Genomic DNA, 14131 nt, shown 5'->3' on the forward strand with positions numbered 1-14131 from the left:
CAGACTCGTGGTCGTTCATTAGTTCAGCACGCGTACTGCCCTCGTGAGAACTGTCCACTGTGACCTAACTTTTACAGAGGTGACCTCAGTTCACGGCGGCCGGTTCTCATGAAGGCAGCATGAGTACTGGACTGATGAGTGACCGCTGCCCTTGTGAGAAACAGTGCCTGTGAACTGAGGTGACCTTACTGACGTCACCTCAGTTCACAGCAGCCGCGGGTGTGGCAGTGGTTGCTGCTCCAGTTTATGGAGCTGCTTTCTCTGTAGAGAGCTCCATAGACTGGATGAAAAAGACTGGGATCGTTGTGGGACCTCCATTTGAACTATGGCGGACTGGTGTACATTTTGTATATTTTTTAAATAAATGGGTGAAAGAGGGAAATTATTGTTTTTTTCCAAGATTTTTTTTCTGTGCTTTTATTTTGTCTTTTCACTTATGGGGGTTAGTAATGGAGGTGTCTGATCGATGCCGCACCATTACTAACCTCTGGGATTGATGTTAGTAGACATTACACAGCTGACATCAACCCCAAAATATTACCCCACTTGACAACGCATTAGGGCAAACAGAAAGAGCTGGGCAAAATGTCAGAATGGGCGCATCTAATGGATGCACCTTTTCTGGGGCAGCTGCAAGCTGCTATTTTTAGGTTGGGGAGGGCCAATATCTAGCCTGGGGAGGGTCAATATCCAATGGCTTGGCTGGTTGTCAAACCACATGCTGTGTTTTAAAATTATTTATAGAATTTTAAAAAACGGCATGGGGGCCTCTATTTTTGACAACCAGCCAAGATAGACCAGGCAGCTTAGGACTGCAGCTGCCTGTTTTACCTGCGCTTGTTAGCAAAAATAGAGGGAAGCTTGTTCATTGGTCGCACTGCAGTCTTTCAACAAGCTTTGTTCAGGCTGCCGAAACTAAACAGTAACACGGACTTCCACGAGAAGTCCTTGTTCAGGTTTACCCATGTCTAATTAAGAAGTGCACAGTCATGGGCTGGAATAAGATTTCTGGTGCAAGGTTCCCCAAAGCTCATTATGAATTTGATGCGCTGTGACTGACATTATGTTCTTGTTCTTCCCATTTTGGTGGAGCAGAGTGAAACTGAAGTGAAAATGTCAAAGGATGCAAAACCGAGTAGCAGAATGAATTACCATTTACCAGTAAATTCATCAGTGAGCTCTGTCAGATTGTATCTCTTATCTCTCTTTTCCTGAACCATCTTCTAAACTTATATACAGTATGACAATATTAAAGTAACAGAGCAAGTCATTGGAACTGCGGGGTAAAACAGTGATGGAACTTTGTACCAAGACAGCTAATGTGCTCTTTAGATTGTCCAGTTATATATCATCAGAAAGAAAATTAAGGTGAAATTTCCCTTTAAGGTCTATGGACGTGAGCCCTGAGTATCTCCTCTTACTTCAAGGCAGATCTTTTGATTGGCTGTCCTGGAGCAACTTCATCGTCACAGCGTGGTGCACGTGTGTTGTCGCTTCAAGCCAACTAATCAAAAGTAGAGCCGAGGATGTTGTATGGTAAGAGGCGGTTCTCAAGGTTCCCGTCCAACAGTCATAGATTACTGACCTGGCCGATAGACAAATGCTGCAAATTGATTGGCACCTTCTCTACTGATGCACTGCAGTGAAGGGCTCATGAGTTATAAGGCCCAGCCAGTCACAACCTGAATCTGTGTGACAAGCACCTACTTCAGCTAATCAGCAAAGAGACAGATAGAGGCGAGACCTTGCAGCCAGTACTGTGAATGCAGTGAGAGGCGTTGGAGATTCTCCTTGCAAATCTAGAAACCTTGGGCAAGGTGATGATAACTAACATATCAGAAAATCCTCATACACTGAACAGGCAAGAGAGCTACCTGCATGCTGTGTGCAGCTCCTGCATTCCCCATAGCTCACATCTCTCTTCTGAACATGCTGCTCCTGCCCCACTGATGTTGTGAAAAGACATTTATGACCTACCAGCATCAGCCACTAGGGGAAGCTTATAAAACACTTATTACTACAACTTGTTGGGTTTACAGGGAACCTGTTACCATGAAAATCCAATCTACAGGAATCATGTCATAGAGCTGGGGGAGTGGAGTAGATTTATATATAGTTTTGTGTGAAAAGATTCAGTATAACCTGTGTTTTCATCATTTGATCCTCTGCTCTTTCTGGGATTTCGGTCCAGTGGGCGGTCCTATCAGTGACTGACCGGTATCTCACTATGCACAATTATACAAAGAAACCTGTCAAACACTGATAGGACCGAAATCCCAGAAAGAGCAAAGGTTTGAATTAACAGGGACATGACATCTGATACATGCTGCCCAGTCCTGCACGTAGACAGAAACCTGTCGATCCAGTGCACTGGATGGGGAAAAGCCACTGGGGACCCACCTGTCCAACTAGTCTACAGCGTGGTCTCATTCCCCGGTGGCTATTAAAGTATGTTTCTCTGAAATGATACATACCTGGCCGAGTTCATACAGCCAGTGTCGGATACATGCTGCCTACGATGTACTGGGCAGCCTGTATCAGCTGTCAGGTTCTCCTTAAAAGACAGATTATACTGAAGATTTTCTCACAAAATCAAATCTCAATCTGCTCAGCTCCTCCTGCTCTATAGCATGGTGCCTGCAGATGTGACTGTATTAACTTGGTGCAGTTCCCTTTAATAACTGTATAAATTTGTGTGCAGTGAACTCCCCCTAGTGGTCAATATGTAGCAACATGGTAAAAACCATGACTGTATGTGCAGAGCAGTATTGTTTTTGCCCATTTTATTTTTACAGCAAATCTCAGGCTATAAAAACAAAATCCAAAAAAACAATGTCGGAATTTTTTTCCTATTTTTCAGTACATCGTTCAACAAAATTAATGCTGTCATTCAAAAGTACAACTCGGACCTCAGTCAAAAACTTATATGACTATGTTGATGTAAATATAAGCAAAGTTATATCTCTTAGATGAAGGGGAGAATACAAAAAAAGTGCAAAAGCGAAAATTGTCTATTATTAGAAGTAGTTAATCTCAGCCTCTTTCAACAAGATTGTGGTCTGTACACTCCCTGACAGAAGTTATGTCGCTTATCCATGTTATGTAAATAAAAGCTTATAACCTGATGCTAAATTCATCCATTGGTTGTATAATTTATTCTTTTGAAAGCTGAAACCCTCCGAAATGTGGTTTAGGTTAAGAAAATAAATTGGCATCAATGCAGAAATATTGATCAGTTAATGGACACAGAATGGTCAGATTTTGGCAAGACAAAAGTTTTGTCGCCCACTGAAAGTAATAGGATATTCAAACAAATAACTTAAAATACAAATATATGTTGCATAACATTGGTGAATGAAGTTGTGGTGCTATTGGTCATATTTAATATTTTGTGTGACTTCCATGAGCTTGAAGGACTGCATCCATGCAGTTCAACAATGATTCATACAATTTATTAATGAAGTCATCAGGAATAGCAAAGAATGCGGTCTTACATGCCTCCCAGAGTTCATCTAGATTCTTTGGTTTTGTCTTCCAAGCTTCCTCTTTCATCCTACCCCAAACATGCTCAATGATGTCCATGTCTGGTGACTGGGCTGGCCAGTCCTTGAGCACCTTGATCTTTTTTGCCTGGAGGAACTTTGCTGTAGAGATGGATGTATGAGATGGAGCACCATCCTGGTGCAGAGTTGACCACTTTTATGATTTGGAATATAAGAGGTAGCTAATACTTCTTGATATTTAAGGCTATTGATATTGCCTTCCACCTTGCAAATGTTTCACACACCCCCATACTGAATGTAACCCCAGACCATGATCTTTCCACCACCAAATGTAACTGTTTTCTATGTATTTTGGATCCATACGGGCTCCAGTAGGTCTCCTGCAGTATTTGCGGTGGCTGAGGTGTAATTCTACTGAAGATTCATCAGAGAAATCCACCTTCTGCCACTCTTTTAGTGTCCATCTGTTTAGCAGGCTGTGGGACTTTGCAAATGGCACACGTTTTTTATTTAACTATACAACAAAACCCATAAGGTGTAACAGGGCACCAAAAAACTAAATTCGTTATATGAACCACAACAAGAGGATACAGTATAAGGTGCCAATAAGAACAACGTTTATTGAAATACAGTTAAAAACATAGTATCATTCAAAGTGACTGCATTCCAAACAGGAGAAGCCACTGTACAGATTATAATCCTATATGTGCTTACTGAAAGTAATATAGTAAGACCTGAAGTACCACGTACTAATATGGGATATACTGCTCCCCTACAGGAATCTGGTGATAGAGAGTTATATCAGAGCACTTACGTGTATAAGGAGTCTGTATCTGGCGTCCCCCGCTGACCCAACACACGTTTCGTTACTAATACTGTATGCGATGTATAGAAAAAATTTACTATAATACCACGAATGTATGTACAATATTTATTTACACTATACCCATAGCACCTATTCTTCAGGGCATATGCACTGTCAACACTATACCATATGGGTTTACACTTTTTTCTATACATCACATACAGTATTAGTAATTATCACTGTACCCATAGCACATATCCTTTAGGGCATAAACCTCATTGACACCATTTCATATGGGCTTACACTTTTCCCACATACACACACATCACTTATAGCATTAGTGACCATCATTTGGATTACCTAATATTTCTACATCAAATTCACTTATACTCATCACCGGTTAATATCTAAACGCTTCACGGGAAACTCTCTGTTCTTCTTTTTCTTCCTCTTTTTCTTTCCCCGGGGTGACTCATGCGGCGCTCTCTCAACCCCTGAGCAGTTGTCTTGTGGGATCTGCCGGACCAGGGCTTGTCAAACACATCTCCAGTCTTTTCAAATCTTTTTTTAATTCTTTGTACTTGACGTTGAGACACATTTAAGGTGCCATCCATCTCTGCAGTGGATCTGGTCTTCAGCCTCTTGATAATCCAGGCTTTGGTTGCAGGGTGGATTTTTGGCATGTTGTCAAAGCTCAAGTTGCAGTTCAAGTGAAGGTCTGGGGTGCTGGGTTTCTTCTTATGCACACACACTAATTAACCGATCATTTACTGAGCACAGGTGAGAATGTAAACTAGGATTGGGTGCATTATATAACCAGGCGACAAAACGTTTGTCTTGCTAAAATCTGACATTCTGTGTCCATTAACTGGTCAATATTTCTGCATTGATGGCAATCTATTATCTTAACCTAAACTACATTTCGGAGTGTTTCAGCTTTCAAAAGAATAATTTATACAACCAATGGATGAATTTAACGTCAGGTTATAAGCTTTTATTTACATAACATTGATAAGTGACATAACTTCTGTCAGGGAGTGTAAACCAGACATTCAATGTTGAATTTCAACATGATTGATACGTTAGGTTGACATCATCTGCTTTTATTACTTTTAGACTAATATGAATGGCCACCTATCCATGTAAGTAACCCCTGCCTGATCCATTGTCTCTATGGTGGTGATACAGGAGACACATATATTACTTTATGATTTATTAAAGTGCTTACTCTTTTTGCCCAAATTGGAGTGGATCCACATTGCAGTTGGCGAAGAGGTGCGGATTATACCGGACTTCCACATAGACCACTCCTTCTTTAGCTTTAGTCTCTACAAATTCATAAGCAATTCTTCTTACTGCTTCAGGATCACCGCTGGACAATGAGAGAGAAGGGAGTGTGGTATGTTGCCTTGATATAACAGAAGTTAGTATAGGATGCTTTAAACTAGCGTGTAGAGAGAATTTCAACATGTGTTTTTCTGTGCTTATGTCAGCCTCGGGCCCCATAGTTCCTGTGAAAGGAAATCTTAATGCTTCAGTACACTAAGACATATTGGACAATTGTAGGTTCCAACTTTGTGGGAGCAGTTTTTCTGAGGCGCAGGCACCGGTAGCCAGAAAACGGAGGTTGTAAGGGGCATGCTAGAGTCCCTGTAAAAAGGCTCAAGTCACCAGTCATACTGGTTATGTCCTATCCTATATGGGGGACAGAGAGAACAACTGTGAGGACCTTATGTGAAGCCTTAGGCAGTAAGGAACTACAACACCACTGTGCTAGAGGAAGGCTTTAATCTTCACCTAATGGATAAGGGGACTCCCAAGTTGCCTCCAAGCCGGCCTGACCCTGCCTGCCCTGTGATCTGGTGCCCTGGACTGTGGCTAACTGAAGTCTTCAGTAAACAAGGTAAAGAGACTGCAAACCTGGGTCCTCGTTGTTTACTGCACCTTCCACCATCTACACACCGGGAGCCCTAGGGATATGCTTCACCTGTTGGAAGCTATACCATCTAGCTGCCATAACATCACCCCAGTGGACTCCTTAAAGCAGCATCGGTCCCCACTGACCAAATACCACAGGTGGCGTCATGAACATAAACTCTATTCACCATATCCCTTTAAAGACTTTACCCTTTTAAATTGGCGCCCAGGGCCATGGAACAGGTTGCCACCATGACATCCCCCTGTGAACACCGGACCCAGTACTGGGTACCCCACGGCCCTGGTGGGTGACTCAGTAGGAAATCAAAGAACCCAGAAGAAACCCACACAATCACAGGGAGAACATGCAAACTCCTTGCAGATGTCCCTAATGGGATTTGAAACCGTGTCCCCAGTGCTGCAAAGCAGCAGTGCTAACTAGGGTTGAGCGAAACGGGTCGGCAATTTTCAGAAGTCGCCGACTTTTGGCAAATTCGGGTTTCATGAAACCCGACCCGACCCCTGTGTGGGGTCGGCCATGAAGTCGGCGATCTTCTGAATCTGGAATCGGAATTCCGATACCGATTCCCGATATGTTTAAGATATCGGGATTTGGTATCGGAATTCAGATTTAAGTGTAAAATAAAGAATTAAAATAAAAAATATCGCTATACTTACCCTCTGATGCGCCCTGGTACTAAGCGGGAACCTTCCTTCCTTAGAATCAGCCTTCCAGGACCTTGCGGTGACGTCGCGGTGACGTCGCGGCCTGTGATTGGTCGCGCGGCTGCCCATGTGACCGCTCGCGCGACCAATCACAAGCCGCGACGTCACCGTGACGTCACCGAAGGTCCTGGAAGGGCTGATTCTTAGGAAGGAAGGCTGCCAGAAAGAAGCCGAGGGTGAGTATATTCCTATTAGGTATATACTCACCCTCGCACGCGCCCTGCTTCTTTCCGGCAGCCTTCCTTCCTAAGAATCAGCCCTTCCAGGACCTTCGGTGACTTCACGGTGACGTCGCGGCTTGTGATTGGTCGCGCGAGCGGTCACATGGGCGGCCGCGCGACCAATCACAAGCCGCGACGTCACCGCGACGTCACCGCAAGGTCCTGGAAGGCTGATTCTAAGGAAGGAAGGTTCCCGCTTAGTACCAGGGCCCGTCAGAGGGTAAGTATAGCGATATTTTTTATTTTAATTCTTTATTTTACACTTAAATATGGATCCCAGGGCCTGAAGGAGAGTTTCCGCTCCTTCAGACCCTGGGAACCATTGGAAACCCAATGCACTGCAGTGGGTTTCGAGTTTCGGCCGACCCCGACCCCGACTTTTTTATAGGATCGGCCGATTTCACTCGACCCGACTTTTGAAAAAGTCGCATTTCGTGAAACCCGACCCGATCCTATAAATGTAAAGGTCGCTCAACCCTAGTGCTAACCACTGAGCCACCATGCTGCCCTGACATTCCTTCATGAGTGAAATAAAGTACATTTTCTCCCGGATGCCGCACTTTTAGTACAGCGGCCGAGCATCTTCATAACACTATTAACCCTATCTATATCTGCAGATTTATAGTGTTCTCAGACCTGACATGTTCCCTTTATTGCATGATATTTAGTGCAGGATTAAAGGTCATTGCAGGTAATTCCAGCTGTACAGTATATTTTTCATCTGTGATATTTATGGTACAATTTTAATTAATGATTTAATCTAATGTTATCTGAGGTTCAATAAAATTAGAATTTTTATTGCATTGGTGCTTCCTTTGCACATTTATATATACATGTGTTAGATGTGTGCAAGATATTTATGATACATGGGGATTATCCCACACCATCTTTTTTTGCTAGTGAATGAAAGTTTCTTGGCTGTGTAACTGTTACGGTAGGTGCACACGTTCAGGATTTTTTGTGGTTTTTTTGCGTTTTTTCGCTATAAAAACGCGATAAAACGCGAAAAAAATGCTTACATATGCCTCCCATTATTTTCAGTGTATTCCGTATATCTTGTGCAAATGTTGCATTTTTTTCCGCGAAAAAAACGCATCGCAGAAAAAAAGCAACATGTTCATTAATTTGTGGAATCGCGGGGATTACGCACACATAGGAATGCATTGATCTGCTTACTTCCCGCATGGGGCTATGCCCACCACGCGGGAAGTAAGCAGATCATGTGCGGTTGGTACCCAGGGTGGAGGAGAGGAGACTTTCCTCCACGGACTGGGCACCATATAATTGGTAAAAAAAAAGAATTAAAATAAAAAATAGTGATATACTCACATTCTGTAGGCCCCGGAGTCTTCCCGCCTCTCAGCGGTGCATGCTTTCTCTTCCGTTCCTATAGATGCTCTGTGTGAAGGACCTGTGATGACGTTGCGGTCATGTGACCGTGACGTCATCGCAGGTCCTACACACAAAGCAACAGCTGAGGAGATCGGGGGCCATCAGAGGGTGAGTATAACCTTTTTTAAAATTTTGTAATTATTTTTAACATTATATCTTTCTACTTTTGATGCTGCATAGGCTGCATCTATAGTGAAAAGTTGGTCACACTTGTCACGCACTATGTTTGACAAGTGTAACCAACCTGTCAAAACTTTAGCATTCTGCAAGCTAATTACGCTTGCAAAATACTAAAAAAAAACGCGGAAAAAAAAGCATGCGGATTTCTTGCAGAAAATTTCTGGTTTTCTTCAGGAAATTTCTGCAAGAAATCCTGATGTGTGCACATACCCTTAGGGGTCGAGTTCTCGCCCTAGCACAGGGGGAATCTCGGGCCATCTCCGCTGCGGTCTCCCATTCTACTTCTGCCGCAGTGGAGCCTGCTCAGCAGAGACGTTGGTCCCAGTGTCTTGCTCAGTCTCACTCTGTGCAAAGGGTTACTGCTGCCTTTCCAGCTTCTGCTATTAAAGCCAGTGCTGGGCAGCGGCGAGAAGACGCTTTTGGGACCAAGTCCTGCTTTTCCTCTTCTGAGCATGCCCAGGGCAAGATCTCCCGTTGGAGATCGAGGGTCACATGCTCAGATACTGCAGCAGGTCCCATTGGTCCTCCAGGAAGGTCCTGAAGGTGCTCAACTTCTGTGGCAGCCTCCCATTGGTCTTTTTTGGGAAGGTCCTGTACATGCTGCAGCTATAAAAGGTTCGCATGACCGCATAGCCATGCACTAGTGTACATTTGTATACGTGTGTGTTGATGAGTGCAAGTCGTTCCTAAATATCCCATCCCTATTGTATGACTGTTTGCGTATGGTTGCTATCTAGTGCCCGGCTGAACTGTCAGCACTTAAACACACAACAGCGTCTACTGCTGTGACCACGCGCTATTAGAGCGCTTTCTTAGCCCAAGCCTGGGTGGTTGGTGGCGTCCGCCAGTACGGCACAGCTCGCACTCTTGTGCTCAAAATATTATTATAGTTTATTTCTTACACCCAGTGGCGGTGTTAAGCGCAAGTAGTCTAGACGGACTCAAATCCTGAGTCTTGGGACTGAGTTTGGTGACTCCTCGCTTGCGCTCTTTGTGCGGTACCGCGGCTCTGTGACTTAACAGAGTTCGCTTCCACCGCCATATAGCGCTGCCATTTGCTAGCAGCAGGTTCTCTCCTGCACGGTGGACCCCGGACTGCAAACGCACCTGATCACATCTCTCTATTTACTCGGTGCGTTCCGCCAGTACTAACAGAACACTAGCGCCAGGGTCTGGCTAGTAAATGGCAGACGATCAGCGTCTACAGCGGTACATCCAGCAGCTGGAGGGTAGGTTGGCGGCTCTAGAGCGTTCAACCTCAGCTGTGGATGTCGCTGCTGTCGCTGTTCAGGCTGCAAGTGTAGCTGCAGCCAATCTGTCCGCTGCCACTCCTGCTCCGACTATTTCCCATCTCCCGCTTCCAGACAAGTTTGCTGGTGACAGTAAGCTATGTCGGTGATTCGTGAGTCAGTGCTCCATACATCTTGAGCTCCTGGCTGCATGTTTTCCCACGGAACGGGCGAAAGTGGGATTTATTTTATCTCTTTTGTCGAGCAGGGTGTTGGAGTGGGCAACGCCGCTTTGGGAGCGTGATGATCGTGTGGTGCAGAGTGCTCCTCTCTTCCTGGACGCTCCGAGGAAGGTCTTTTTGGGACGGGAAGCCTAGGTGGGCAAGAGCTAATAACCCGGGCCCCTGCAATTTCCCTCAGACTAGGGAAATCCTGACTGACCCTCTACCTAGAGTTTACACTGATGGTGTGCATGTCTAGGCCTCCACCCTCTCCCTGTCTCCTGTTTCAACCCTAGGCTGAAACCACCACCCACCACCCAGTGAAGAGATAATACACCAATACCCACAGTTGGCACAGACAAGGATAACGGAAAATATACTCCACGCCGCAGTCACTCAGGAATACACTATAAATGCACAGGGCAAAACAAATACAAATATAGGAAGGAGTAAATAAGACAAAGGGAAATACACCACCAGATTCGATACTCCAACTCCTAGCTCACCACTCCAGACCGAGATAACCAAGCACTAGACAGAAGCTATAATCTGTGACGCCCAAAGTTCAGAAGAACAATTTAAAGGCAGTGGGCGTGGCCCAGCTTCCAATCCGAGCACCAGCTAAATTAACCCCGGACCAGCTAGATAAAATCCAGCCGACGCCACTGAGCACATAGTGGACAAAAGCGGAATTACCGCTGTCTGTCGAACGCCCTGTTATGAACAGCGTCCGACATGACACCGTGTGACCGACGATACCGCGCTCCAATTGTTGGCAGTAACTCAGGGTTCATCCATGGTCAGCCAGTTTGCCGTCCAATTCCGGACTCTAGCCTCTGAGCTAGAATGGCCAGATAAAGTTCTTATTCCGGTGTTCTGGAAAGGACTGGCAGACCATGTGAAGGACGCCTTGGCCACCAGGGAGATTCCCGCCACACTGGAGGAGCTCATTTCTATATCTACCCGCATCGACCTTCGTTTTAACGAGCGGAGGTTAGAGCGGACCCAGTGTAGGCAGAGGCTTCGGCTGGCTCCCACCTTCGCCAGACCTCTAGAATCTCCTGTTCTGGCATCTGACTCCCATGAGGCCATGGAGGTTTCTCGAGCGGAACCTAAGTCTCAGACAGCTCGAGTACCCGTGGTTTGTAGAAATTGCCAACAAGGACATTATGCCAATAAATGTCCACGGCGGTTGGGTAAACGATCGCGTCTAGTAACCATTGGAGGGGGTTCACTAGACACAGCGGCGTTTTCCTCCAAGCTGTCCTTGAAAGGGACAATCATGTTAGGCTCATCCTCTCTAACTGTCGAGCTTTGTGTGAATTCTGGGGCAGAGGGAAATTTCATGTCCTCTGCTTTGGCTCTGCACCACGCAATACCTCTTGTGACGCTTGCCAAACCAGTAACTGTTAGAGTAGTGAATGGGTCAACACTCCCTCTACAGATCACACACCAGACTGTCCCTTTCAAGCTGTCCATGTCCCCTTCCCACCAGGAGATTATTTCCCTTCTTGTCCTTCCTGAGGGAATGGATGAGATTCTGCTGGGAATACCCTGGCTCCGTTTCCACTCCCCACATATTGAGTGGACCTCTGGGAGAATATTGGGTTGGAGTGAGTCTTGTAAGGGCAGATGTGTGAAAGAGTGCATACAGGTTTCCACTACCGAGATACCCACAGATCTTTCATCCCTTCCCAAGTGCTATTGGTGCTATGCAGACGTCTTCTCCAAAAAGGCTGCAGAGACCCTTCCGCCGCATCGCCCCTATGACTGTCCTATTGATCTCATGCCTGGAGCTGGACCTCCTCGAGGACGGGTCTATCCCCTCTCTCTCCCTGAGACGGAGGCTATGTCTCAATACATCCAGGAGAATCTGGCAAGAGGGTTCATTAGGAAGTCAGTGTCACCTGCAGGGGCAGGGTTCTTCTTCGTGCAGAAGAAGAATGGGGAATTACGTCCATGCATCGATTACAGGGGTCTTAACGCCATCACCATTAAAAATAGGTACCAGTTGCCTCTGATCTCTGAGCTCTTTGACAGGCTAAGGGGAGCAAGGGTACTCACCAAATTAGATCTGCGGGGTGCTTATAACCTGATTCGCATCCGTGAGGGGGATGAATGGAAGACGGCTTTTAATACCAGGGATGGGCACTATGAGTATCTGGTGATGCCCTTCGGGCTCTGTAATGCCCCAGCCGTTTTCCAAGACTTTGTCAACGATATCTTCCGGGATATGCTCTCCACCTCAGTCGTAGTCTATCTGGACGATATTCTCATCTTCTCTCCAGATATTGACTCCCACCGGAGAGATGTTGGCAGAGTCTTCGACCTCTTACAGGCTAATTCCCTCTATGCAAAGTTGGAGAAGTGTGTGTTTGAGCAGGAGTCTTTACCTTTCCTGGGCTATATCATCTCCGCCCAGGGATTGGCTATGGATCCTGCCAAACTACAGGCTGTGATGGACTGGCAAGAATCCCATTCTCTTAAAGCGGTGCAGCGCTTTATGGGATTCATTAATTACTATCGCCATTTCATTCCCCACTTCTCAACTTTGGTAGCTCCTTTGGTAGCCCTCACCAAGAAGGGAGCAAATCCCAAATTGTGGTCGGAGGAGGTCTCAAAGGCCTTCACTTCTATTAAGTCTCATTTTGCTAGCGCTCCCATCCTACATCGTCCCGATGTTGATAAGCCATTCATAATGGAGGTGGATTCCTCATCCGTTAGTGCTGGAGCAGTCCTCTTCCAAAAGGATGCTCTAGGTCGGAAGCATCCTTGCTTCTTCTTCTCCAAGACCTTATCACCAGTGGAGAGGAATTATTCCATCGGGGATACGGAGTTGTTTGCAATGAAGTTGGCCTTCTCGGAGTGGAGACATCTTTTGGTGGGAGCTCGCTTTCCCTTCCAAGTCTTCACAGACCACAAAAATTTGGTTTATTTACGTACAGCTCAGCGGCTGAATTCTCGTCAGGCCAGATGGTCCTTGTTCTTCTCCTGGTTCCACTTCACTCTCCATTATCTCGCTGGGGAGAAGAACATTCGTGCTGACGCCCTCTCTCGCTCCGTTGTGTCATGAGGAGGAAGGGAGCCTCGGCTCATTGTCCCTTCTGAGAGCCTGAGAACCGTAGCTCCGGTTTCGCTAGAGTCTGTGCCTCCGGGCAAGACTTTTGTACCCATTAATTTGCGACCAGAGGTTCTCTCTTGGGCTCATGCGTCCAGAGTGGGTGGACACTTTGGGGCAAAGAGGACATCTGAGCTGTTGGCGAGAACGTACTGGTGGCCACATATGGTCCGTGACATCGGAGACTATATTCGGGCGTGTGTCTCCTGCACCAAAAATAAGTCTCCTCGACAACTTCCAGCTGGGTTATTATATCCCCTGCCGGTGGCAGACAGGCCCTGGGAGATGGTCGGGTTGGACTCGTGGCTGTACCATCATTTGGGTTATCACCGATCATTTTTCTAAAATGGTGCACTTGGTGCTGCTTCCACGGCTACCTTCTGCACGGGCCTTGGCAGCGTTGTTAATAAAACACATCTTCCGCCTACATGGTATGCCGGACAAAATTGTCAGTGATCGGGGTCCCCAGTTTGCGTCTCGGTTCTGGAGAGAGCTTTGTCATCTTCTCAGCATTGAGTTAAATCTCTCTTCTGCATATCATCCCGAGACGAATGGGTTGGTAGAGAGGGCCAACCAGACCTTGATCACATATCTGCGACAGTTTGTCTCAGCCAGGCAGGATTACTGGGCATCTTTGCTATTGTGGGAAGAGTTTGCACTGAACAACGCTGTAGCTGACTCCACTGGACAGACTCCATTCCTCCTTAACTATGGTCAGCATCCGCGGGTACCTGTGCCCATGCCCGTGTCTTCCACTGACTCCAGGGTGGCAGACTGGGCTGTGGAGGCACGGGACATTTGGGACCGCACTCAGGATGC

At 46.1% G+C, this 14131-nt stretch overlaps 1 protein-coding gene across 2 annotated transcripts in view; it reads right to left on the reverse strand.

Annotated features, from left to right (window-relative positions):
* The window catches only part of LOC143766008 (adenosine deaminase-like), a 102187-nt gene that overhangs the window by 11153 nt on the left and 76903 nt on the right, over window positions 1–14131 (reverse strand). For both annotated transcript variants that reach the window (XM_077253322.1, XM_077253321.1), the window contains exon 4: window positions 5537–5680. In XM_077253322.1, the coding sequence (XP_077109437.1) occupies window positions 5537–5680 (144 nt within the window). The remainder of the gene's footprint in view (window positions 1–5536; window positions 5681–14131) is intronic.

The sequence above is a fragment of the Ranitomeya variabilis genome, chromosome 4 (assembly GCF_051348905.1).
Source record: "Ranitomeya variabilis isolate aRanVar5 chromosome 4, aRanVar5.hap1, whole genome shotgun sequence".
Lineage (NCBI taxonomy): Eukaryota > Metazoa > Chordata > Amphibia > Anura > Dendrobatidae > Ranitomeya > Ranitomeya variabilis.